Source organism: Oryza glaberrima, chromosome 11 (assembly GCF_000147395.1).
Source record: "Oryza glaberrima chromosome 11, OglaRS2, whole genome shotgun sequence".
NCBI lineage: Eukaryota > Viridiplantae > Streptophyta > Magnoliopsida > Poales > Poaceae > Oryza > Oryza glaberrima.
In genome coordinates, this window is record NC_068336.1 from 1,926,188 (window position 1) to 1,953,759 (window position 27,572).

Here is a 27,572-nt window from a genome sequence, read left to right on the forward strand (position 1 = left end):
GGTCTGGACACAATCTGGCCCGGTTATATATGCTTGGGCCGAGGTTACACTGGTACACAATTTTCCCTTGTATTTTTCACAAGGAATAAGTCCACTTTGACTCCCTTTCAAAACCGGATATCTCGACCCCCTGAACTATTGAAACAGGTGCAATTTGACTCCCTTGTAGCTTTGGAGGGCGGTGGCGCTGACGTAGTGATGTTGACCTAGTATGTGGGGTTGACGTGGCGCTTAGGTGGCATTTGAATTAAAAACGTATATGTGGGACCTGTTTGTCATTCACACACATAAAAAATTGTGGGACACACTGACATGTGGGCCCCACATGTCATCCTCCTCCTCTCTTTCTTCTTCCTCCCCTCTTCCTCCCTTCTCTCTTTTTTTCTCTTTCTCTTCTCTCCCCTTCGGCCGGCCGCGGGGAGCACAGGCTGGAGCGGCGACGGGCAGGGTCTAGAGCGCGGTGGCGGCGGGAGCTGAAACTAGGCCTGATAGGCATTTCTAACCTTAAGAAAATATACGACTTATACGACAGGCGGGGGCTAGAGCGGCGGCGGCGGCAGAAGCTGAAACTAGGCCTAATGGTACCGATTCTGAGACACTATGTCATGTCCGGTATACTCATGTCCATTTCTAACGTTAAGAAAATATACGACTTGTATTTTTCCTAAAAAAACACTCGTGAAAGACACCGCGAAGATTATATTCATATTGATATGGCAAGAATACAAATTACATTGTAGCACTATATAACCTGCTAGGCTATAATTAGAAAAGAAAAGGCCACGTCATACATCTACAATACAAACACCATGTCTCATATGCACTCAACTCCATCCACGTCTTTGGATTGGAGGGGGAGATGTCTAAGAGATAATAGTGGATCTGCTCTACCTTGCTATCCCTGCTGCAAGAGGACAATCCCTTTGAAGAAAAAGTTTGATAGGAAGTAGACCTTCAAGTGACGCCTCTAGGACCGACGACAAATGACAATGAGTAACAATTGGACGGTGTTTTTTTTTTTACCAATTCGGCATAGAAATCATAGGCACACTTACTGCCCAAGCAACCAATAATCATAGGTACTCGTATAGTCATGTGAAAAAACAAAAGAGACAAAGCTATTGTCCTACTATATTTAATTTATTGGAAAAAGAAAGACTATGTATTACTTCTATATAGACATGTTGACAATTCATTAAGATTAATATATTCTAACTTTCTACAAATTCATTAAGAGCAAAAGACAACTTAATTTGATATTTTCACAGCATTAATTTCCATAGGTTTCGAAATTAGTTTCACTTCATTAATCTGATTCTATTATTGTCTTGGCAAATATTTGGAGACTCCTCTGACCTGTTTCACCTCTTATTGCCTCCTCATGGATCTTATGTTTGAAAGAATTTACTCTCTCTCTTATCTTTGTTGCTACCTCATTGTCTCCCATGACAATCTTGACACTCTTTGCCAACTCTGTCCCCACTATTACTCCTTCGTCATTGCGATACACTCTAGTGCCAACCATCCATTCCTTCTCCACAAGATATGCAATTGTAGGCTGGTCTGACCAATTCGGCACAGCAACCATGGGCACACCAAGTTCCAAGGCTTCTAAAGTCGAGTTCCACCCGCATTGTGTGACAAAGCATCCCACGGAGGGATGGGACAACACATCTAGTTGGTCACACCATTCGATCACCATCCCATTGTGATGGTCATCAATGTTATCCACCAAATAGCTCAAATCTTCTTCACGCCCATCCTTACGCACCACCCACAAAAATGGCCACTCACACTCCTGCATGCCGTGTAATATCTCGTCTACCTGTCGCTTGCTATATGTGAGTATGCTCCCAAATGATATGTAAACAACAGACCTCTCTGAATGTGTATCAAGCCACTCCATGTAGTTCTTCTTATCCCGCTGGAACATGTGGATTCTTTCTTTGGCTGACCCAGCCACTAAGTGGCCAATGGTAAACACCTCTTGGAAGTACGGCTGCACGGCTGTGAGCGTGGCAGCCTCCAAAACATTCAATGTGTTCACAAGAACCTTTGGCTTCTCTCTATCCATGAACTCAAACAACTCTTGCAAGCCTTCAACAACAAAACTGGACAGCTTGTCGTTTGTCACATCAACAAGGAAGGATGGTAAGCTACGGATGCAAAGAGGTTGCATTCCAGGTAAGACCACTTCATACGATGGGTCAGAGGCATGTGATGCAAAGAGCTCTCTGTAGCCGTGGTAGTAGTGATAGTAAGCTGCAAGCACGGTGGCCGGCTGGTTCCAGAACACGACTAGCGGGATGCCATTCTTTCGTGCGACATCGAGCACCGGAGGCATCGCCATGGTGCACACGATGCATGTGACAGGCCGACCACGAGCGGCGAGCCGAGAGACAATCGTTGAGAGACTCTCAAAGCTTGTGCGGCGGCTGCGTTCCCTCTCGTCGCCGGAAAGTATGCTCAGTTTGGATATGTCGTCAAAGCCGTCAGAGAAAGGAACATAGGAGATAATACCGTCGGTGGTCTCCTCGTCAGGGGAGGTGATGAGCGACGAGAACATGCGGCGGTGAGCAGAAGCGTGGATGGAGAGAGTGCACATGACTGAGGAGGCGTCAATGCGAGCGAGACGGTGGGCAAGGTTTTGTGCAGGGTTGATGTGGCTTTGGATGCCGTAGGCTACAATAAGGAAGTGCGTTGGTGGTGACGGTTGAGGGCCATCGCAGGTGTGTTGGTTGGCTGCGTTGGCCATGGAGGGAGGATTTGGAGGCTAGCTGTTCAATTTGTACGTGTTTCAGAGATGATTGTTGCAAAGATTGTGGGTGATCGGGATTGTCTAATGTCCATAAGTTCTGTATATATACACACTCCATAGACTAGTTGCCAATGGTTTTAGGAAGCACGCGCATATGGTTTTAGTTGCCAATGGTTAATTAATTTCAGGAAGCACGCGCATATGTTTTTTTTAAGTATCTAGGTAGATAATTATCAAGTATCTTTCAATATCACCTGTTGTTGTCATTAGTCCACTTGAAATTTAATTTTGTCAGTTGTCTGATTAGATTTGCAAAGTAGATTTTCTGAGCTTATTGCAGAGAGCAATAATGGAATGCATGATGTTAGCACTGACGTATATGTACTCACGTTCTATCACCAAAAAAATACTCCATCCGTTCTAAAATATAACTGTTTTTTTTACTTTTACCAAAAATATCTATAAAAAAATATGTTTAAATAAAAAGAGTTACATATTATGATTGTTTGTTTAATGATAAATCTAGTAACATGAATTTTACATAATTGGTTTTTTTATTCTTTTGCTATTAATAATAGTTAAAGTTAAAGTTGTTTGACTTGTCACTATGCTAAAAATGTTTATATTTTAAGACGGAGAAAATATATAAGCCATTGTGATAGGTTTCTTGTTTCATGCTGTCTTTGTTGTCACATTAATGGGGCTAGCTGTAATACATGAGTAAAAGACAAGCTAATCAAGAAAGGAGAAGAGTAAAAAAAGAGAAGTGTAAAAAGGACCAGCTACCTATCGTTTTGTGCATTACTATATGGATCTTCTTGCAGTTGCAAAATCTGAACGACTGCTCAAATCACAAATGCAGCATAAAATATTCAGAACAAGTGTCAATCCAATCAGGCCCGTTTAGTTGGTGAAATAAAAAATTTTGGGCGTCACATCGAACATTTAACCGGATGTCGGAAAGGGTTTTCGGACACGAATGAAAAAACTAATTTCATAACTCGTCTAGAAACCGCGAGACGGATCTTTTGAGCCTACTTAATCTGTCATTAGCACATATGGGTTACTATAGCATTTATGGCGAATCATGGACTAATTAGGCTCAAAATATTCGTTTCGCGATTTACATGCAAACTGTGCAATTAGTTTTTCTTTTTATCTATATTTAATGCTTCATACATGTGTCAAAGATTCGATGTGATGTTTTTGGGAAAAGTTTTTGGGAACTAAACAGTCCCTCATTCGAGCAGTATGGGGGTGTTTAGATCCAGGGGCGTAAAGTTTTGGTGTATCACATTAGGTATTATATAGGGTGTCGCATGAGGTATTCGGGTACTAATAGAAAACTAATTACAGAATCCGTTAGTAAACCACGAGACGAATTTATTAAGACTAATTAATCCGTCATTAGCAAATTTTTACTGTAGCACCACATTGTCAAATCATGGAGCAATTAGTCTTAAAAGATTCGTCTCGCAAATTAGTCGCAATATGTGCAATTAGTTATTTTTTTAGCCTATATTTAGTACTTCATGTAGGTGTTCAAACGTTCGATGTGACAGGGTGAAAAATTTTGAGGTGGGATCTAAACATGACCTATCTTTTCTTCTTGAGTTACGCTCCGGTGCTCTCTACTTAAAGTATTCTACTACAAGTAGAATTAATCTCGACCGTTAATTTTATAAGGCAGCGGCGCGGCAAAAATCACTGGCGGCGCGGCCGGCGGCGCTGCCAGCGGCTCGGCGCGGCGAAATCCTCAATTTGCAGACGTGTTTGATTTGGTAATTGAGGAATATAGTCTTAGGAAAGCATACTAGTGGGCTGCCTGATTTCTCTGTTCAGACAGATGCTTATGTTTCTAATCTGATTTCACTGTACAGCCTGCGATTGATCTCAACAAGAACGATCTTTTGGATGAATGCTACAAAAGGATGCTGGAAGACCATCTGAACGATATTTTGAGAGACGATATAGCTTTAGTTTGTCACCTTAGTGACGGAAAGGTGAGATAGTGTAATGTCAGGAACAAGTTTGATTGTCAGGAACAACCTTAGCTAGTTAGCTTTATACTCTATCTTTGGACCAGACAGTTGTAGGATCGAGATGTCGACTAGAGAGAGGTGAATAGGCGATTTAAAATTAAATGATACCTAATCAAAACTAACCTAAGTTGCTAGGCTCGGTGAGGGACAAGTCTAACTAAGCCACTCACAAACCGGCACCGGGCCTCCTCCACAATCTTCTCGGAGAGGTCACTGGGCAACACCTCCACAAGCCGTCTAGGAGGCGGCAACCTCCAAGAGTAACAAGCGATGACCCGGGTCGGAGATGATCAAGTGCCACACTAGCTCTACAATGGAAGAAAATGCACTTGACTCTTGGCTAGAACAACCTCAACCACTACAATGGATGAACACTAAGCTCAAATGTGTGTGAGAGAGGTGCAAAGGGTGTTATGCAATTGAATTGGGTGCCAAGAGAGCCCCCTTGCTGCTGGAGGGGGAGTATTTATACTCCCACCAACCAAAACTAGCCGTTGGGGGCGAAATCCCCCAACTCAGTGCTCTGCCGGTCTGATCGGAGGTATGTGGCCGGTCAGACCGTGCTACTCTGCAACCGTTGTATCCCTGTCAGAGGGCCCCATCGGCCTGGCCGGTCAGACCGACGTTGAGTGGCCGGTCAGACCGGCCTCGGCTCGGTCAGACCGTCCTCAGCTCGGTCTGACCGAATACGGCTCCGTCGGCTCTATAACGGCTACCCCAAGCAACACCATTCCGGCCTCCAGGAGGCCGGTCTGACCGCATAAGTGTCACCGGTCAGACCAGCCTAACACACCGGTTAGACCAGCCTAACACACTGGTCAGACCGCCACTGTCTGGCCGGTCAGACCGGCCAGGGCCGCCGGTCAGACCGCCACTATGTGGCCGGTCTGACCGCCCCTAGTCAGGCTGATCACAGTGAATACATATGTGTGTGTGATGAAAATGTGAGCACAAGTCTAAATGCATAATGACCTAATGTGGCAATTAAAATCATCTCTTTGCTAGGTCATTGCCCCTCTTAATAGTACGGCAAAGCTAAAAAATAAACTAGCAAATTTGATCGCCCTTCACCTCGATCAATTTAAAAATTAAAGCACTAGTTTTACCGTCTTCTTTCCCTTCGCTTTGCGCCGTCAATTTTAATCCTTCGATAATTCATCCATGCGCACATATGACGTGGTACTAACACAAAATATATAGCTCAAAGACAACGGTTAGTCCATAATTAGCGCTTGTCATTAATTACCAAAATTAACACCGGAAGCCTAGATGCTTCAACAGTAATACTATGCAAAGTGAGACTGGTGAAGTCGCAGACAGCTGCTTAATCACGGTGCGATTAGGGCTAATCTTTTGCATCTTTTTGGTGATCCATAGTTTCGTGGTTTTGCGATTTAATAGTGTCTACCTGATATTTCCCGTTTGATCGTCTTGATGGCTTGCGGGTGTGTGCAATGATCAAATATTTGCTGTCAAAATATCACGTGACTGAAAATGCAGCCAACTCTGATTGCTAACAGTACAGCATCTCTGATTAGCAACAAAGTGTGCAGTTTGTGACATCAGTGTCCATGAAAGCTTCCAGGCTTTCCCCTGGTTATTGCCAAAAATATAGTCTTATTTGTCCTTCTCTCTAGAATAATTTTGGTAAGTTTACAGCGTTTGCCAGGAGGAACGCACAAAGACTGCATGAGTGTGCACAAAATCTGTCCATATTTTCTCTGAATTTGTACTTTGTGTTAGGTAGTACATTTGTGGGCATCCGAAATGCCCAAACGAGATTAATATAAGGTGCGGTATTTCTTGTAGCAGGAAACACACACCAAGCCAAACCAAAGGAGATATTTAACCATTTGCCACATTTAGATGTGGCAATTAACTTTTTGCCACTGGACATGTAGACACATGTGGACCCACATGCCATTGAGATAGGGGTGGCAAATAGTTATTTGCCAAATCTAAAAGTGGCAAATAGTTAAAAGCCCCCACATTGCTGTCCCTTGATAATTCATGGATGCCATCAGTATTTCACATCTGAACATCCGCGCGTGCTCCTCCACGGCCATCATCTCCGTGCCACGCTGCCGGTGCAGCGGCTCGCCGGCGCTGCACATCCTGGCGAGCTGGTCCACCGCCGTGGAGACGAGGTCGACCACCAACTGTTTGTCCTGCTCCTGCACGGGCACCATGATGGCGCCCATATATGCCACCGAGTCGTCCACGGCTATCTGCTGTGGCACAACGGGTGGCGGGATGAGGTCGCCGCAGCCCATGGCCGGCGCCTGCTCGGCGAGGGAGATGGGATGGCGACGATGACAGGGATGGAGGGAAACGGGCGACTGAGGAGGTGGACGGGAGTCAATGGCGTCGATTAGAATAATGATAAATTACGATAATACTCCTACATGAATTATTATCTCTGGACAAGTATACCCACCACGTTTCTACTACCACTAAGTCAAGTGGTAGTAGAACTAGATCTCAACCCTACGATTAAATACGATCAATGGCTCAGATTACTTTCTACTGCAAATAGAAAGCATTGGAGTGAGGCTCTTTCTTCTTTCGTTTCTATTCATGTACAGTTTAGAAATGATTTTTTAAATTTGAAATTTTATTTATTGAAATTTAAAAAATAAATTTTGGTTTCAAAGTTTTACAAATCTACACCCCTAAACCTTTCTATGACGTTACAACGCACCAATGAATATGTGCCCGTCATAAAAAAAAAAAAACCTGTTTGGAAGAGAGAGCGTTAGGGGTGTAAATTTATAAAACTTTGAGAAAAATATTTTGTAAATATTTTAATAAATAAAATTAAAACTTGAAAAAAAATCCTGAAAAAACCGGGGAACTGTCTACTGGAGTACAGCCCATCAAAGAGACGAGGCCCATAGCCCATCGGCCACCACAATCCTTCTCGATTCTTCTGCTCTCCACCGAGAGGAGCAAGGCGAACTGCAGACGGAGAGGCTGGGCCACACGATACCCTCCTCTCCCTTCCCTTCCCTTGCCGCTTCCAACTCCAAGTCTCGCTGTGATCAGGAGCTAGGGTTTGTGCGATCTTCGGGAGGAGGGGAAGATGATCGAGGTGGTGCTGAACGACCGGCTGGGGAAGAAGGTGCGGGTGAAGTGCAACGAGGACGACACCATCGGCGACCTCAAGAAGCTGGTGGCGGCGCAGACCGGGACGAGGCCCGAGAAGATCCGCATCCAGAAGTGGTACAACATCTACAAGGACCACATCATCCTCAAGGACTACGAGATCCACGACGGGATGGGCCTCGAGCTCTACTACAACTAGACGCCGCGCCTCTGGTAATTTCTGTTTTGCAGTTCTTGTTAGGCCCTTTCTTTTTTGATGCTAGGCTCTTGGTTGATCAAATCGTGCTGTGGATTGAGAAACGCTTCGTTCGTACTTGGAATTGAGGACTAGGTACGCTTAATTTTTGTCTAGGAATCATGAATTGGGCGGGCTTTATTTGGGTATCAAGTCGTGTACTAATACTCTGATAGCAACTTCTGTTCCGCTATTTAGTTCAGTCTGTGCTTGCATATGCTGTAGCTCTGGCCGATTGATTAGGATGCTTCTTTCTGGTATTGTAGTCATTCGTGTCCTCATCATTTGCAGAATAGAGGGATATGATGAACTCTCGCATGCTGACTGATTACTGGCGAGGCAATTAGGAGGATTAAATGCGCGCTCTTGTAATTCTACATTCTTTGGTTCCAATATAAGCTATGGGTCAATCAACTAGACATTGATGAGTAGATATTTGCTGGTACTGTTACAAAATGGGTTTAGATTATTTTATGATGTTTCATGTTTGTAATGACCTCTGGCAAATTGTGTTGTATTCACTGGTGTCCCCAATTTCCCCTCTTGTTATCTTTTGTCAACTATTGGTCAGGTTTTAGCTTTGTGGCTTTAGAAATTTGTGAGGATATGCTCAACACCGTGTGATGCCTCCCCCCTCCCAGCCTCTATTTAGAGATTTCCTAATCCAGTAATTTAGTGCATTATCCAATGCATACCATTTGTTTCTTGTTTGAATGCATTAGAATATCGAGATTGGCAGGTTAATTAGGGTGTAATTTGAGAATCTGTTGGGACCTGAGTTAGTATAGGGTATTAGGGTTGTCTTGGTTTGTTGGCTAGTTATGATTAATATGAATGGACATGTAAGTATGTAACCATGTGCCATAAATATAATATCCAGGAAAGGAAAATCCTGGCAGCCGGTACATTCGGTACTAGAAAAAAAAAATTCTGATTTGCAAGTTCTGCTGTTCAGTTATTGTACTTACATTAGCCTTTTAATGTTGCATAAGTAACATAGGTGCAGGCTGAAAACTATAGAAGCAAAGCATCCTCCTTTTTTTATTCTGTTATATCCTTATAATTTCAAACAGTGTCATCTGTCTTTGGTGTTGTCGGTTGTGGCCAGTCACTCATACATCATTATTTTATCACATATTCAGTTGTTCATGCATTGTGAGTTGTCTAGTTATTGATATCGGAAATTGTAGCTAAATGCAGCGTGGATAAAGTAGTTTGATTAGTGGTGTTATTCTTGTGTTGATGATCTCATTATCCTTCATATTCCTGTGATGATGGTTAAACCTATAGTTTCCATTCCTTTGGCATGTAATGGGTTAGCATCGATATGCCAAAGTAACTTGTTAAACTTTGAGCATGGACACGAAAAAACCTGGCATATAGGTGTTTAAGATATTGCTTTGTCCTTTTCTGTAGCAGCATGCTAAGTATTGACTGGATATAGCTGAATGGTTATATGGATAAAACAGTTAGCATTTGATCACATATATAGTGATCACACCTGAGGCCTGACAAATCTGGTTTTCCACTGGCTGCATCATAGCATGTGTTAGTTACTGGAGAAAGATCTGAAAAAACGAATCATACTTGTTGCTGATTTTGTTCAACGAAAGGGTTCTCTGTGGACTGTGGAGCAGAACAATTTATACAAACGGGCTAGTTGGTGAATGCTTGAATTCGAGTATGCCACATTGAACAATAAGCTGGAGATGTACTCCTACCTGATATTGATATGTACAAGTGTATGGACTGTTTTGTTTTGTTCCCCTAGCTAGAATTATTCACTTTTAGGCTTCTATTGTTGTAGGAAAGGCTAAATCAACTTTGGTATGCAGTAGGATACCAGGGAAATCATAAACCATTTCACTTGTTAGCATGTGTTTTTTGCTGAGACATGTGATTATATGCTGTTGTATTTTGTTTTTTTTATCTCAACTAATATTTGTTCAACTGCAATGCAGGCTGGTATGAATTTAGTCATGGATGGCGAACAGATTATGCCCATTTGAGCGGCCAGCGTCCATAGCTCATATATAAAACTCTAGTGAGCTGTGTAGTTCGTTGTGCCAATGACTGTTGTCAACTTTGAATATGTCGTTGTAGTATGATCAACCTGCAGATGTGTTGTATTTGTGTTGCTGCTACTCTCATAACATAAATAACATGTTATGAAACTTTGATCAAGTCTCAGTATCCTGCTCGTCCTAGTCTGCTTTCTCCATCTGACATGCATTGCATTGCAACTTGGATTCTGATAAACTGTCTGCTACTCTTGAAAGCTGCACCCACAGAACAGCAGCAGTAGGGGTTGAGCCGTGGAGGAAACCCGGATTGTAGTCCGATTCCAGTTCAATTTGCAGCCCAAGCTTCGTCAAGTTTTGATCGATTTTGCTGGCTCCAATGATCGCAGAGATAGATTTTCGGCGGTGCAGGCAGAAAACGGCAAATCGCTCTACCGTTTCCACTCGCGGGAGCACCGCGTCCACCTTTTCTCCTCCCGCTCGCGATTTCGCAAACCAAACCCAAACCGCGAGAGAGAGCAGCAAAACCCCCAATTCCCCAAATCGCACAGAAGCCCTCCCCATGGCGGACGCCACCGCCGCCGACGATGCGCCTCCCTCCCCACCCCCTTCCGCGTTCCACCCCCGCGTCCGCCGATACCCCCATGTCCGACGACACCCCATCCGCCGCCGATACCCCAAATCTCCCCGACACCCCCGCCTCCGCCTCCGCCGAACCCGACACCCCCTTCTCCGACGCCGCGCTCGCCGCCGACGCCTCCGATGCCGATGCCTCGGCCGTCGCCGCGCCACCCGACGACGACGGGGCCAACCCGTTGGGCGGCGCCATGAAGCACATGGCCCTCGCGCCCCCGCCGCCGCCGAGCAAGAAGTCCAAGAAGAAGAACAGCAACAGCGTCTGGACCAGGCCCAACTCCCGCAAGGGCAAGAAGAAGGCCAAGCAGCCGGCCAACGCCCTCGCTGGCGGCAGCGCCGGCGCCAACGGCCGCCTCCCCAAGCCCTCCAACGGCGACGACGAGCTCGTCCTCACCCCGGCGCCCCGATTCGCCGCCGAGCGCAACGACGACGCGCCCGATCTGCCCGTGCTCCTCTCCCGTGTCTTCAAGTCCGACAAGGTCGAGGTCTCCGACGACCGCCTCACCGCCGGCAGCACAAAGGGATACCGGAAGGTGCGCGCCACCCGTGGCGTCGCTGCCGGCGCTTGGTACTTCGAGGTCAAGGTCCTTCACCTCGGCAGCACCGGCCACACCCGCCTTGGATGGGCCACCAACAGAATTAGGATCCTCTGCCTTCACACGTGAAGGCACCAGCCTGCAGTCAAGTAATATCCACCGTCCAAGGCAATCCAACAGCTCACGTGCACACCCACTTAATTTAGCCAACAAAACATGCACATCAGAACCCATGGAAGCCCAGCAACTGACAGCACATGCACTTGCAAAGTCTGACGAAGCGGCACCATCGCCGGCCGCGGTGGTACGCGCCGCCGTCCGCCGCTGCCGCCGCGGTAGACGGTAGTGCAACGATTCAACATGCTTGTTGTCTGGGATTTAGAACATTATTACAATTACAAAACAGAGCAATGCATGTATTCCATTTGACCATGCAGCAACCAAAGCATGCATTCCATCAGGCTTGATAAGAAGAAAAGGGTGAGGAGAGAAAAAAAGGTACACCTACATCACATGGGAAAAAACCAAGGTATTTCTTAATGAAGATTTCATTCTAGTGCTATATTTTAGTTCCAATTTTCACTGCTTCTAATGTGATCTGGAGTAAATTTTATTTTGAGTTATGTTCTCTTTCCAGCAACAAGAGGCTAGAAATGATGGTCTGGATGCACAAGCTACAAAAGATAATATTTCTGGAAACAACAATAGAGACTTTGAACAATATGGGGTCATAAATACCTTCACCCAATTGTTCATGGTAATCTTGATCATAATCTAAAAGTATAAATTAAATGACTGTAATGTTACTAAGTTTTTTTTTCTATTCTTCACTTTTACAGGGCCCAAGTACCAGTGACCTGTGTACTGAAGACTTATTATAGCTAGGGGGATCTATTCCAGGGCATTGGTTTTGTTCTTGTCAGTCAGATCCTATGCACTAATCACAGTATATTTCGATTTTTTTTTTGGCGTGCAGTATATTTCGATTTATGATGTAGCTTGAAACTCCATCATACTTTGCAGCGATTGATGTTAACTGAAACTCATGAATTGCCTGATGGAATGCATGCTTTGGTTGCTGCATGGTCAAATGGAATACATGCATTGTTCTGCTTTGTAATTGTAATAATGTTCCAAATCCCATACAACAAGCATGTTGAATCGTTGCACTACCGCGGTGGCGGCGGCGGTGTGTACCGCCGCGGCCGGCGATGACACCGCTTCATCAGACTTTGCAAGTGCATGTGCTGCCAGTTGCTGGGCTTCCATGGGCTCTGATGGGCATGTTTCGTTGGCTAAATTGAGTGGATGTGCATGTGAGCCGTTGGATTGTCTTGGACGGTGGATATTACTTGACTGCACGCTGGTGCCTTCACGGTGTGAAGGCAGAGGATCCTAATCCCCACCAACAGAATTATGCTGACATCCACGCACCCGTCGGCTACTATGTGTTTGGATTCGGATATCGCGACATGGATGGTACCAAGGTGCACAAGGCATGGAGGTCCAATTATGCTGACCAAGGCTATGGCGAGGGCGATGTCCTCGGGTTCTACATTCATCTTCCTGATGGAGAGCTGTATGAGCCCAAGCAGCCTTTCCTGGTTCACTACAAGGGGCTTCCTTTCCGCGCTGAAGCTCCCAAGGCGGCTGAGCAGAAGACGCCGGATCCAGTTCCTGGTGAGTACCATTGTGTTACTTCATGTGTTTGAGTAGACTAGTGGTAGATTGCCAGCCAGGAAAATAACACATGCTATTTTTCACAAAAACAACTTGGTATGAACTAGCAATTTCACAAATAAGATTCTGTATGTAATTGCAAGGATGCATGTTTCATGATGTTATATTCAATACTTGGTGTAATGTAGAATTTGTACCAATTACAGAATTACCAGTAGTAGATCTGCATAAATAAAGTGATTTAGGATTCAGGACAACAGAATCGGGTGTTCTTTACATGTAGGGACCCCTTACATGTATGATTATATAGGAAATATTAGAACTTCCAATAGCTGTAATGTAACAGTGGTGCACTTGTCCTAACAAAATTTAGAAGTACGTTTAATTAAGTTTCATCAGTCTTTTGCATCCTATGTTTGAGCAAGTTTCTGATCTCTGTCTGGTTGGACATATTGGTATCTACTCCCCTACATGTGTTTCAAGTCACTATATCTCCATTGCACAAACTAGAAAGTAGTTTCTACTCACTGCTCTTGAAATCATTTCCAAAGCATAAAGTGTCTTGTACCAAGAAATATAGCTACATATTGTCATCTTTATTATTGGAGGTGCTTAGTGCTGAAGCATAATGAATGCAGCGTACAGTTCATAAGTCACAATGTAAGAAAGAGAGCAAGAAATGCAGCAAATGCTTCTCTAGCAATGCTCTCTTGAGAGGCACAACATGGAAAATGTAACAATTTGCTTCTACAGTTGTACATAACTTATTAATTTGCTTTGCTACTCAATCAAAGACAAAAAAACACCTACCAAATGTTACTAAATTTACCCATAGTTCTGTTCAAGAGTATCTATGTCATCATCTGACCTTAAATTATATTCTTGACTGTTTGACAGTGCATAGTCTGTTGTATTCCATACTAGTAAAAACAAATACCTGCAACTCACTTTTTGAGAAGATAATATGTTATTGACTATTATATCCTAAAGTATAATTACTTATTTGGTTCTGGCCTTCTTGGATTTATCTACATCAGAACAAGTACTGCATGATATACTGTACCAATCCTAACTCGAAGGTGCAATCTTCTACTGTATGATAGGAGGTTACTTTTGGGAGTCTTTACTTATCCAGTCATTATTGCAATCTTATCGTGCAGTAGATTCTATTATGTTATGTGCACATGAATAAAAAGGGCAGTTCTTTCTTATCTGTTCTTATGATGAAGTCAGAAATCAACGACTGCAAAGTTTTTTTTGCCCCAAAGTCAGTAATTGTAAATAAGTGCACATCAGTACCTTCCATTGGATCACTATGTTTTGCTTACATGGATTAAAAAAAGGGTTTCTTGTTTGTTCTTCGCATAGAACAAAGTCAGGATCCTATAAGTGGTTGTTTTGCACACTTGCACTTATCACTTACTACTTTCTAGCGTCCCTTGTTTTCCTACTTACGAGTATGCGACTGTTTTGCACAATTGCACTTATATTTCATTTCCGACTTTCTAGCATCCATTGTTTTATTTGTGCAGCCTCTCCTCTGGCCTTCTTAGATATTCCATTTTAATACTTTATAGTTCTTGCAAATGCAGGTAGTGAGATATGCTACTTCAAGAATGGGGTATGCCAGGGCACTGCTTATAGAATGCAGCTAGCGAGGCGACGGTGGTCGCGACTCCGGCGGTGAAGGGCGGTGGCCGGCCCGGAGCTCGGCGGGCCGAGGCAGGAGAGGCAGCGCGCGGGCTCGGGGCGGAGCGAGCTCAAGACGTGGTTCTCCAGACTACTTCACGCCGGGGCAGCGGGGTCGGCGGCGGCGTTAGCAGCGGCGGGGAACGGGTTGTCGTCGAGGAGGCTGAGGAGCTCGTCGGCCGTGGAGATGAGGAGGGAGCGGGAGCGGCGGCGGGCGCGGGAGCAGCAGCCGCGGTGCGGGGAGGTGGCAGGTGGGACGGCGGCGGAGTGCGTCGCGGTTTTCTGCTGCTTCCCCTTTGCTGTCGTCGAGCTCATCGTCCTCGCGGTCGTCCGCGTCCCCGCCGCGCTCTGCCGCCGCGCCGTGCAGCGGGAACGGCGCGGGCATGCAGCGGCCGTGCGAGGGCCGCGACGGGGCGAGGCGCGTTCGACGGCGAACTCGAGCAGGCACACAGTTGTTGATGTAAAACACGAGGCCTGGGAGATCTGCTTAGCTCCAGTGCAGGTCCAAAAGCTTGCCTTTAGGTGTATGAGCGTGCCAATTGATTTGATCCTGCAATCAACAAGAAACAAAGACAAAGAAACCGTGGTTAAATCTGTAAACTATAGCTGATCAGCTAGTTGCCAATGACATATCATTTATCTTTGAGCCGATGTCATATGTGAATCGATCGGTAATCGTGAATAAGTAGGAAAGAACTAAATCTACTCGATCGGCTGTAGATATTAACGATATATAATCCCTATATCGATATATACTTAAATCAAGTGATTGGGATAAATCGGTCGCCATGCCGAGACAGTATAAACCACTTAGATCGAAATATATATTAACAACGAGACTATATATGTTCATAGCATAGCCGATCAGATACATCTAGCATGTATCGGTTAATACTCCGATACCACTCTATATTAAGGTATTAAAGAAAGTAAAATATACTAAACAGAAGCCTAATATACTTAAATGTAACAAGATCTTAACATAAAGGTAGATTTAACATATCAATCAAGCATATGTGGAACGTAAAGTAGTTAAATCAGGTAAGATCGGCTGAAACCCCAATGCTACTCTAATCGGCAACCAGAAAGCAGGCTAGAGATTAATATTCTAATCACGACTTATAAGGTCAAACTCAACTGATACAGCTATAAGTATGAAAAGAAAGACAATATCTAGACAATCAAGCCGCTGGTTGTTTCATAGAGTGGTAGATATCTTATATAATCTAAGTCAACGTCGATATATAACCTAATCGGCTGCCTTCTAGTAACAAACGTTAGCCAATTGAAGGTTAGATAACGATATTGCCAAAGATTATATAGGATATATGATAACTCGACGAATTACATAAACAAGATTAGAGTATCATAAAGATGGAAGCACTAATCCCGAGAACGCAAGCCGCCATAACAAGTTTTACCTCTTGTTGAAGATCGAAACCGATGCAGCTCAACCCGAAAGCAAGAACCCGTCAAAACAAAACGAAAATAAAGAGGGTGGCGATGCGCCGAGATTGTATTGAATATGTGTTAGATTGATTACATAAGGCTCGGGGTCTATTTATACCCGAGATTACAAAATATGTCCATGTCGGACACGACTCTTATCTCTAACAAACTCTAAGATACCATAAGTCTTTGCGGCAGACTTTTGCCCAAACATATCTCTAAGGAAATTACACAGAATATTCTAATTAATAGATACAATTGCCTTCTCAGAACTCTATCCATGCGTGGCAATCATCATGAAGCACGTTTACTCGGTTTGACAACGTGTACCGAGTCGTATTGTCAGAATCGACCCAATCGGCTAACCTTGTCTGACTCGAACTCCACCGACCTTGATCGTAGCCGATTTGGACTCCACCCGATTCTTGCTCTGCTTCCAAAACAATCTTGATCTTGGATTCCGCTTCGATCTAATCTCCATCTCCAATACTGAGGTTACCAAATTTGGTCGTTAACAACGGCATAGTCGCACGCGGCGTTCTGGATAGTGTCGTCCGGTGAGGAGGTTGGGGATGGCGACGACGACGACGACGACGGTTGTCGTCCGTTGAAGTCGAAGCTGTCCTCTCGACGGCGTCGGCACGGGAGAAGAGGAACGGCTCCAGCGCGGGAGAAGAGGGAACGGCGCCGCGGTGGCGAGGTCGTAGCACGGGACGAGCAGCGGCGCGACGGTGTCACGCAGCGTGGCGGCGCCGATCACCCGCCGCAGCGACGACCTCTCCGCCACCCACCTCCTCCACCCTCCGCCGCCGCACCACCCGCCCTTCCCGAGGCTCGCCGCCACGAACGCCAGCGAGTCCGCCGTCGTGTACCTCGGCCGCCCACCCCCCCTTCAAGAATAGCATCACCGCCAACACACCCCCGGCCCCCGCCCCCGCCGCCGCGTCAAAGAAATCCATCACCCTCGCATCATTATCCCCGGCCTTCTCCCGCAACGCTGTCTCTAGCGTCACCAGCGCCACCGCCACCAGCAGCGCATTGCCCGCAACCATTGATCACGAGAACCCTCACCTTCCCTCCCCCACCACCACCTCCATGAAACGCCCTCCCCGCCGGATCCAGCCGCGGCGCGGTGGCCGGCGTCCTCCTCCTCCTCCGCCACCGCATCGACAGCGTGCCCCGCTGCTCCCTCCCGGCCACCTCCGCGGCGTCGTCCCTGCGTGTGCGAGACCAGAGAGCGAGAGGAAGGAGAAAGGGGAAAGAGAAACAGAGAGAAAGAGAAAGGGGAAAGAGAGGGTGACGTGGACACCTGCCATGTGGGGCCCACATGGGTCCCATGCTGACTTAGCTGCCACGTAGACTAAAACCGGGGTCAAAACCACCGAGGGACCTCGGGTGACCGGTTTTGTATAGTTAGGGGACCCCGCATATCTGGTATTGCGGTTCAAGGACGTTTTCGTATCTCGGTGACAAGTTCAGGGACCTCCGGTGCACTTTTTCCCACAGGAAAAAGTCAAAAGCCCACAGCCGAGTAGCCACATTTCAGAAAAATCAAGCTACACTGAATAAAAAGGAGAAAGGGGAAGCTTCTTCAAGTAACTTCTTTTCAGATAAGGTACTTACAGATTGCATCACATTTTATATGAACATAGTGCATGGAATTAGTTTCCTGTTTCAAACTGTCAATTTTACGGCACAATTTATGTATCTGCTCAAAATTCAGTGCTAACAGAACAAAAAACTTATATGCATAATTTATGACAATTGATTTTATGCAGATTAGCCATGCATATCTCAATTTTGATCTAAATATGTACATGCAGATTAGTTCTATTCTGGTGACCACCAAATAAACTTATGACATGTCTAAACTTGAAGGGTCTATCAAAAGAATGAAAATTCACTCAAATGACAAACAATGTAGTTGTTCTTGTTTTTCTTGGTTTTGCATACATCTCTCACAGAAACTAGTTCTCGACTGCACACATGCTGAAAAAAAATGACAAGTAGCCTTGAACAAAGACAGCTTCTTCCAAGGCCAAATTCAGAGCAAACAACTACACTCGACCTGACCAAATTCAGAACCAAAAATATTCTGGTTGCCATTTTTCACACTGGTTGTCACATGATCTCTGACAATTCAATGTAGTTAACAGAACATAACTAACTTGATTATATAACACAAAACTCAACATGATATATCATAGTTTTAAAACCTAACAAAACTAACTTGGTATTTATATAAAAAAAACAATTATTTATTAGTAGAACACGAAACTCTTACAAGGGCTGACAGAACTTGCTCAAAAAAACATTTCAAGTTATTCTTACAGGAGCAAACAAAACAAAGTACTCTCAATAGCCATCAATGCGGATTTGATCAACATGGATTATATAAGTCTTATGTATGCATGATTATACAAAACTATATAAAGCCAGGTACTCTTCAGTACTTTCCAACAGATGACAAAACTAAGTACTCTTCAGTGTTGTCCTATAGATGACAAAACTTACAGAGCTAAACAAAACTAAGTACTCTTCAGTGTTGTCCTATAGATGACAAAACTTGATCATAGTGAGTGATTGGTATTTGCTGACAAGATAGATAGAAGAAGCAAGCAGAAGAACAACACAAAACTAATTGCTGACAAAGCAGAACTAATACCCATTTCGAACTAACAAAACTAGGAATTCTAGTGGCTAACAAAACTACTAATTACAGTATTTCTGACAAAACTTGAAAGTAGAGGTTAAAGTATTTCTGACTGAACTAGCAAAACTAGGAATTCTAGTGGCTAACAAAACTACTAATTGCAGTATTTCTGACAGAACTTGAAAGTAGATGTTAAAGTATTTCTGACTGAACTAACAAAACTAGGAATTCTAATAGCAAACAAAACTAATCTCTTTTCTTACAAAACTATGTTTGTTAAATGCCATCATACCTTTTACCTAACTAGAACAGAACGAATGCATGCTAGTGATCACCCAACAGAAATATTTTAGTTTTACCAAATTTAGTTAAAACTATATACCTTTTAGTTAAAACTAGCTTAGGTCTTCATAATGCAGTTATCTACCTAAAATGGCAGACAAAACTAATTTATTAATTTGATTACAAAACTAACATATTTAGATGCTTAGCTCATCATGATGCGGTCATCTAAATAACATAACAGGGGAGACTACAGGAGAGGGAGGAACTAAAAGTAATGCACTGTGCTAAGTATTTTTAATTGCTAACAAAAGTAAAAACGCTATGTATCATAGTGAAGTTCTGAAAAAAATATATTAGTTTCCTCTGAAATGTTCAGAACATTAATCTTGCAATGCTTTATATTTTTTGGAAAGGAGCAGGGTTTTAGACACTAGCAAAAAAATGGCATGATCAAAGGAGGACTTGATGGTACTCAAGCTATTTGAAAAACTAAAAAGCTCTCTTGTCAGTACTAATTGTTTACTGAATTAGGTAAGTACAGCTTACAGAAAAATCATGCTTAGTTAACTTCAGTTTGAATTGGCAAACAAAACTAATACTACCCCCACACAAATGAATCACACCTTGCTCACAAAACGTCCCCCTCAACCACCTGCAAAATTCAGCTCCCCAAAACCTGATTTTATACATTCAACAGTAGGAGATAAAAACCATTGAGTAAATTTCGTAAAACTGCAGATACTTTGCATGATCGATCATAAAACTACAATTTTAAGAACTTGTTTCACAAAACTACAGATTCAATTTCTTCGTTTATCACAAAACTACATATACTTTGCACAATATATCACAAAACTACAGATTTAAGAACTTGTTACACAAAACTACAGATTTAATATCTTCATTTATCACAAAACTACAGGTTTAGTGTCTCCATTATCACAAAACTATAGGTTTTAGCATTATTAAAACATGTAGTTTTGTGATAAATGAAGACACTAAATATGTAGTTCTGTGATAAACGAATACACTAAATCTATAGTTTTGAGAAACAAGTTCTTAAATATGTAGTTTCGTGATAGATTGTACAAAGTACATATAGTTTTGTGATAAATTGTGCAAAATACTTGTAGTTTTGTGAAATTTACTCAAAACCATTTATGCATTCAACAGTAGTAACAGATCTAAAGCATTTATACATCCCACAGTAACAGATTAGAGAAGAACCCCATAAAAAATTTGTGATTACATCCTCCTTATATATCCAAACAAATCAGCGTGCATAAGCATCACAAAAACAAAAATAAATTGCTCACCAAGGAACGAGCTGGACAGATCTTGAGGCCTGAGTTTTTTGGACCCAAACCAACAGCAGCAACGTCAGCCTCACGATTCCCCATCGCCTTGCCTGTTGAATGCTGCACCAGCATGGATTCATCAAAGGGGGCAGCCGAGTAGGGCGTGGCCGCCTGGCCCCTGACCTTGGCGACCTCGGAGCTTGTCTCCACGGCGGCGGCGGAGGGCGCCACACCATGCTCGCCGGCTTCGCCTGGCTGCAGTGAATCGCCTCCGCAAGATTTGCTCCCTCCCTCGACGACATCTCAGCGGAGGCCGCCGCGCTACGCTCGCCGGCTGAGCCCGGCTGTGGCCGAGGAGTCCTACTCTTGGCCTCCTCTCGCCGACAAGGAGAATCGCTGCCGGCGGATTCACCCCCTCCCCTCAGCGACATTGTGCGCTCCGCTGAGAAGTGGGTGGCACTGTTTCAAAATAAAAAAAAAAAACGCGCCCTGTGTCAGAAATATCCCCAAACCTTGTTTGGATTGGGTTACAAAACGGATCCTAACCCGATAAAAGGACTGCGGGCCCGATAATGTTGCACGAATCTTTATGTCTATCAAAGGCTAGGAATTTGAGTGTGATTTGGAAAAAAAAAAACACGCTGGTGATGTACAGTAAAAACCAAATACAAATAAATGATAGGTACATCTAATTTTATCCATATTATTAATTCATACATGATAGGTACATCTAATATTATTCCCAGCTGCAAGTTGAGCATCAGTTCGTAGTTCTTGTGGCCCTTGGAGATGGTCTCCCCCTGCTTCTTCCCCGGCTTCGGCAGCGTCGGCGCGCGCATACACGACGGTGTCCGCACCCATGACCTGTCGTTGCGACTCTCCTCGCCGCCGTCCTCCCCCTCAACCAGGCTGTCAATGTCGGACGACATGTTGTTCCTCCTGCTCGACCTCCTCCCTTGGTCAGGTCCAACCTCCGGCGGCCGCCACATCCCTTGGTCAGCGGCGACCTCCGGCGGCCGCCACACCGGCTTCTTCGTCACGGGCTCCACCCCAGGCCATGTCAGCACCTTCTGTGACGGCAGCAGCGACACCGTCTTCCCCTCGGACATCTCCAGCTCCTCGAGCAGCTTCGTGATCACCTCCTTGGGTTCCCGGGGCAACGGCACCGCCGGGCCACCGGACGGCGGGTAGTACACGCCCTTGCCCTGCGTCTCGCCGGACTCCTGGCACCACAGGCCAATGTACATCCCGCCGTCGGACCACCGGAACGTGCCCTGCCCCTTGGGCTTGGCGTCCTCCCACGCGCCGTCGTACCGGTCGTCGTCCGCCCATATCACCGTCCCGCGGCCGTGCATCTCGCCGGCCTTCCACGTCCCGATGTACTCGTGGCCGCCGCGCCAGATGTACTGGCCGTGCCCGTCCTGCAGCCCGTCGCGCCAGTGGCCATCGTACACGTCGCCGTTGACGTACGCCTGCGTGCCGCGGCCGTGCCGGAGGTTGTTCGCCCACAGCCCGGCGAACGTGTCCCCGAGCTCGCCGATGTACGTCCCCTGGCCGTGCATGTACCCGCCGGCGAGGTCGCCCTCGTAGATGGCGCCCGACGACCACGAGAACTTGCCGCGGCCGCCGCGCCACGACCCCTCGTACATGCTGCCGTCCGTCCAGAGATACTTGCCGGCGCCGTGGGGGAGGTCACCGCGTAGGTCGCCCTGGTAGAAGTCTCCGCTGGGCAGCAGCTGGTCGGAGTGGCTGGGCTCGCCGAGCGACGCCTCGTCGACGTCGTCGTCGTCGGTGTCAACGTCGTCGAGGACGGAGTCGATGTCTTCGTCGCCGTCGTCGTACTGGTAGATGGTGTTGGAGGTGGAGGAGCTGACGGAGAGGCTTGGGGTGAGCGTGATGGGGTCACCTCCAGCGGCATTGCCGGTGGCGGCCGCCGGTCCGTCGAAGGTGCCGCCGGAGGGGACGACGGAGCCGCGAAGGATGGTGGAGTACTTGAGCTTGCGGATGCTCGCCTCCCACAGCCGGCTGGCCGGAGAAGGGAGCGGGTTCATCTTCTTCCCGGTCGCCGTCGTGGCGTCCTCCGAGGAGCCTAACTCAACGTGACAGGGTCAGAACGAGAACGACGCCGGAGGCGGAGGCAGAGCGAGGCTGTGCATGGCTGGTGATGGGTGGCGCAGTGGAGGTAGCAGGGGCAAGAAAATGTTTGGATTGGTTGGAGGTTGGGAGGAGTTGTCGGGGTGGGTGGATGGCGCTGCCGCCGCTGCGCCAAGGAGAGCTCGGGGGGCGAAACATTTGGAAGGAGGCAGAGGTAACGGTGAGATAGAAAGCCATGAACGCTCTAAAAATAGGCAAAAGGGAGAAACAGCAGTAGTAGGCTAGCTCTGGCTAGTAGCATCTCAGTGTCTGCTTCGATCTTGGGGGCTTTTCAGTTGATAGCGCTGAGCAATGCTCAGGCCCTTTCCAATAGGCTACAACATGAGCATTTCCTACGTTGAAATCGCAGAGACCAACTGATGATGAACTGATGCTATCAGGATCCAGGAGCTACGGAACTGAAATCTGACAGTACCAAACTACTCCCTCCTTCCCTAAATATTTGACGCCGTTGACTTTTTTAAATATGTTTGATCGTTCGTCTTATTTAAAAAATTTAAGTAATTATTATTTCTTTTTCTATCATTTGATTTATTGTTAAATATATTTTTATGTATAGATGGCCAAAAGGCCCGAGGCCCGATGGCCCGGCCCATGGCAATTTGGCCCAGCCCAAGCACGGCCCGGCCCAAGCAACTGCTAGTGGGCCATGCTTGGGCCGGTGGTGCAGCCCATGGGCCGGCACGGCCCGGTGTGTTGGTCGGGCCGTACCGGCCCGACAGATTTTGGCCCGAGCATGGCCGTGCCGGGCCGGGCCGTCCAAATGGACAACTATACTTTTATACTTTTATGTATACATATAGTTTACATATTTCATAAAAGTTTTTGAATAAAACGAACGGTCAAATATGTTTACGAAAATCAACGGCGTCAAATATTTAGGAAAGTAGGGAGTATCTGTCTCAACGACAATCAAAAACAGCAACCACGATCAGTATTACCAGTACCAAATCTAATATCGAAACCAACACCCAAAACAAAGGAGAAACCTGGCAAGAAAACAAAGGTAACAAAATGACTGGAGAAACCTGGCAAGAAAACAAAGGTAACAAAATGACTGGAGAAAAAATCACTAAGACAGAGCCCATATAGAGGTTGAAATCCAACTTCAGCCGCCTCATTCATTTCTGAAGAATTAATCTGTCAGCTGTTTGCATGCAGATTAAACAAAAATTTGTTTTATATAAAAGAGAGCCTCTCTGTCCCACTTCCATTTGAGGAACAGTATTACCCCAAAAGGCTTAACAGTATTACCCCACTTCCACTTCAAATTTTTTGCAAGGGGTCAAGCACATAAAGGCTTAACAAACTTACCTCAAAAGACTTTCAGCTCTCTCATTTTGAGGGTTCAGCGCCAACGCTGCCTTCAAACACATAACCTCCTTGCCCTTGTCCTGATAATTTCACAGTTCATTAGAAAACGTATAACGTTAGCCCAAACTACTTTATAAGGAGAAAGCGCACCTGTTTTTGATAAACCAAGGCCATATTAACAATGGCATCAGATGACAGGACAGGTTTCTGACCATGGAAACTGTGTGAAAGATAAAGCAGATTGAGATTCCTCAACCTGTCCCACTCTGTTGTACTCACATCATTTCTCAGCGCCTGCAAAAAGAGAGACAAAAAAAATTATGCACAGCAGGAAATTAGGGTATGTCAAATTTAGAACTTACTTTACAGCAAATATCAGCCAGCAAGTAGTTTATGTTTTCCAAAGCATTAAACATGCGCTCACGCAGCGCAGTAACTCTTGCTGCTGTATGGACATCGTCCTGCAGAAAAATCAGTATATAATTATAACCAAAACAAACTAACTAATAGGTTAGGTTAGCCAAAAGAAAAAAGAAATCACATTTTACCTCTGCTTTAAACGTAACAGATTCTGTATATGCTATTATACCATTCAAGCTCCAGTCAACACCTTCGATTGGGGTGGAAGAACTCAATAGAAGTTGGACAACATTCATCTGTTTCCTTTTGGCTGCAGCAATGATGGGTGGGTCCTCAAACATGACCTAGGAAGAGAGGGAAAGGGGTGAGGACATGAATGTTATTGTGACTAGCACTACAGAGCACACCATTTACTTTGAAAACAAAATGAGGGAAAGAGGGGGATGAAGAACAAGAGGGGAAGGGGTGAGACCTCATCAATTGCGTCTGCATTAGCACCAGAATCAAGTAGAATCTGAACCATAGATTCAGATGAAGTGAGGTCAGCTACTATAGCTTTGCCGATTGGCTTTGAAATCTGAACATTAGCTCCAGCCTAAAAGTAAGAATATGTAGATAGATAAGGCTAAAAGAAAACTACAATCAGCATCTGCACATGAAGATATTAGCATATCTCAAAGAGCCAAACAAAAAAAAAACCTGCAACAACGTTTTCATGCTTGTAACTGAACCATTGTATGCCGCACATGCTAGGGGTGTTATACCTCCATCAATAATATCATCCACCTATTAATAAAGACACATTATGTGAAAACACTAGATTCATATTATGTGAAAACACATCATAGCAAAAGACGTGTATTACATTCACGCTCTTTCTCATAAGAGCTTCAAGAGCAATTTCATCATCCAGTGCTACTGCTGCGTGAATAGGTCCTCCATAAAGAGAATGGATATGAATGTCAGCCCCAAAGTCTATCAATTTTTGCATCGCAGCATATTTGCCTGACAATATATAGAGCAAGAAAGTATGTGTTGGGTTGTGATGGGATTACATTTTGCAATAGCTAAGAGGAATTCGGAAATATACTGACCAAGAAGAATAGATAGCTGAAGCGGTGTTAATCCAAGATTATCTTTCATGTCAATGCTAGGTTCAAGCTTTGCAAGGATATGGCCAAAATACCTCCGCTGTTTCTCGGAACAGCAATATGAAGAATCGTCCTACCTAAAAGTACATTTGTTAACTGAAGTTGAAAAAAATATGTGAATTTAAACAAATGAACAACATAACTATTACAAACCTGTGCTATCCTTTTTGTCAACATCAATGCCCAAAAACTCCACTAAATGATGAGTAAGAGTAACATGTGCACCCTTGGCAGAGTGATGCAGCACATGCATCCCTTTGTAGTTAAAAGTGCGAAAAAGTGTCCTATATGTGTAAGTGCATCCCAGCTTCTTTGCCAATTCTGCATACCTTGGCTGTTAAGAAACAGAAAAAAAATGTTGTAATGACAATGTAAATGGTAGGTTCTACATACCTTCGGATGCATCGATAGTTGCGGGGTCGGTACCATTCTCAGCCAGCTCAATAAACCTTAATGCTTCTATAAGACATTGTAGAATGACATGAATGTAAGTATAGATAGAGTAAAAACAGCAAAGGGCTAGATGAAGTACCATGGTCATGTTTAGTCAGTTTCTTCTTTCCAGTCAGTTCCCTTGGCGAGCTGTTTGCATGCAAAAAAAAAATTTAAAAAAAACAACCACAGCATGTTATATAACCTAATAAGAGAACAATTACCTTTTTGATGACATTGAAAAAGCCAACCAGAGAATGTTATATAACCTAATAAGAGAACAATTACCTTTTTGATGACATTGCTAAAGCCAACTAGAGGTCTTCGGCTCTGGAAAAAGAAGGGAAACAGCAATCAGCCACCAACAATAAATCTCATTAAACATGAGAGTGCCACGACATATTTTTACAAGGATATTGCAATGAAACAACACAAAATGTAAAAAGGGCATGACTTATGAAAGTTCTCATGTCATCCAGTTGGATAGTAAATAATCAAACCAAACAAATATTGGTACACCCTTAAACACACATAATCGAGTTTGGATCTAAGATGAGACAATCTTCACAGCTAAAATCTCAGTAGTTGGCCGTTCTGCCAAGCCTGCCACCTCCGATGAACCCAAAAGTCCGAACACAGAAACCTGGGCGTATCAAAATCCCAGTTGAACACCCAAAATCCTAAAAAGAAAATCTAAGAGCAAATCGCATTGATTCGGATAATAAAGGAACGAGACCTTTGTTGAGAACCGGATCAAGAACCCCAAAATCCGACACAAAAACCTCACGGCATCAAAACCACTAGCAACATCACACGGATTACATCGCAAAGCAAGGCAGAAATGCCAAAATCCGAACCAAAAACCTAGCGGACCCCGATGAACCCTCAAATTTCCACAACGAACACCAAAATTCGATACCAAACCGGATCAACACCACCGACACATGATTCACCAATGTACTCAAAAATACGGAGACTAAAAACCTCACGGCATCAAAACCACTAGCACATCACACGGATTGCATCGCAAAGCAAGGCAGAAATGCCAAAATCCGAACCAAAAACCTAGCGGACCCGGATGAACCCTCAAATTTCCACAACGAACACCAAAATCCGATACCAAACCGGATCAACACCACCGACACATGATTCACCAATGTACTCAAAAATACGGAGACTAAAAACCTCACCGCATCAGAACCACTAGCACATCGCAAGGACTCGCGGATACCCGATGAACCGTCAAATTTCCACAAGGGGCACCAAAAGAAAGCGGATCAAAACTACTGAAACATCGCACGGGAAATGCCAAAATCCGAATAAGACCTCGCCGGATCAAAAGTCCCCCATGAAACCCTCAAAAATACACCATGAACCCAAAATCCGACCCTAAAAAACCTCCTAGATGATCAAAATCACTGGGCACATCACACGGATTAATCGCAAAGTAAAGGATAGAGGCAGATGTTACCTCGGGCTTGATTAGTTTGGAGATGAGAGCTGGCTTTCCGTGTTAGGGTTTAGGAATTAGGATGCGGCGGGTTGGGCAGGCGCAGGGATGAAATTTGTAGGGTCGGGACTTGCGCCAGGGGTGGGGCCTAATTTACGAACTTGTGTGTTGCGTGTGGGAACTTTCCTATGAAATGTTACATTTTAGGCCTTGTTTAATTCCCAAATAAAAAAATTTTGCACCATGTCACATCGAATATTTGGACACATGTATAGAGTACTAAATATAGAAAAAAAACTAATTACACAGATTGCGTGTAAATTG

General features: G+C 44.8%; 3 protein-coding genes and 1 pseudogene across 3 annotated transcripts; 1 reads left to right on the top strand and 3 right to left on the bottom strand.

Annotated features, from left to right (window-relative positions):
• Window positions 1–686: 686 nt before the first annotated feature.
• Window positions 687–2,844, bottom strand: LOC127754481 (UDP-glycosyltransferase 75C1-like). Its single transcript, XM_052280031.1, has one exon. It carries the CDS (start codon window positions 2,753–2,755, stop codon window positions 1,307–1,309), a length of 1,449 nt encoding a protein of 482 aa, XP_052135991.1. The 5' UTR covers window positions 2,756–2,844; the 3' UTR covers window positions 687–1,306.
• A 7,258-nt stretch (window positions 2,845–10,102) lies between these two features.
• Window positions 10,103–14,746, top strand: LOC127754487 (protein TRAUCO-like; annotated as a pseudogene).
• On the bottom strand, window positions 14,172–27,347 carry LOC127754479 (uncharacterized). The gene is made up of 15 exons (XM_052280029.1): window positions 27,270–27,347; window positions 26,087–26,128; window positions 25,899–25,948; window positions 25,760–25,825; window positions 25,520–25,687; window positions 25,310–25,443; window positions 25,081–25,220; window positions 24,915–25,001; window positions 24,688–24,810; window positions 24,404–24,559; window positions 24,218–24,316; window positions 24,006–24,149; window positions 23,856–23,935; window positions 20,406–20,846; window positions 14,172–15,252 (listed from the first exon to the last, which is right to left on the bottom strand). The coding sequence occupies exons 6-15, from the start codon at window positions 25,356–25,358 to the stop codon at window positions 14,799–14,801; spliced, it is 1,773 nt and encodes a 590-aa protein (XP_052135989.1). The 5' UTR covers window positions 25,359–25,443; window positions 25,520–25,687; window positions 25,760–25,825; window positions 25,899–25,948; window positions 26,087–26,128; window positions 27,270–27,347; the 3' UTR covers window positions 14,172–14,798.
• Window positions 20,860–23,355, bottom strand: LOC127754480 (phosphatidylinositol 4-phosphate 5-kinase 6-like). Its single transcript, XM_052280030.1, has one exon. It carries the CDS (start codon window positions 22,436–22,438, stop codon window positions 20,984–20,986), a length of 1,455 nt encoding a protein of 484 aa, XP_052135990.1. The 5' UTR covers window positions 22,439–23,355; the 3' UTR covers window positions 20,860–20,983.
• Window positions 27,348–27,572: the final 225 nt, after the last annotated feature.

Bases quoted from the DNA above. Each gene is read 5' to 3' on its own strand.
- LOC127754479 (XM_052280029.1), bottom strand. From the start codon at position 25,358: ATGAAAGATAATCTTGGATTAACACCGCTTCAGCTATCTATTCTTCTT. The intron at 25,002-25,080 runs GTAATACACGTC...CTTTATTAATAG, and splicing joins TTATGAGAAAGAGCGTGAAT to GTGGATGATATTATTGATGG. The intron at 24,317-24,403 runs GTAAAATGTGAT...ATTTTTCTGCAG, and splicing joins CTGTTACGTTTAAAGCAGAG to GACGATGTCCATACAGCAGC.
- LOC127754480 (XM_052280030.1), bottom strand. From the start codon at position 22,438: ATGAACCCGCTCCCTTCTCCGGCCAGCCGGCTGTGGGAGGCGAGCATC.
- LOC127754481 (XM_052280031.1), bottom strand. From the start codon at position 2,755: ATGGCCAACGCAGCCAACCAACACACCTGCGATGGCCCTCAACCGTCA.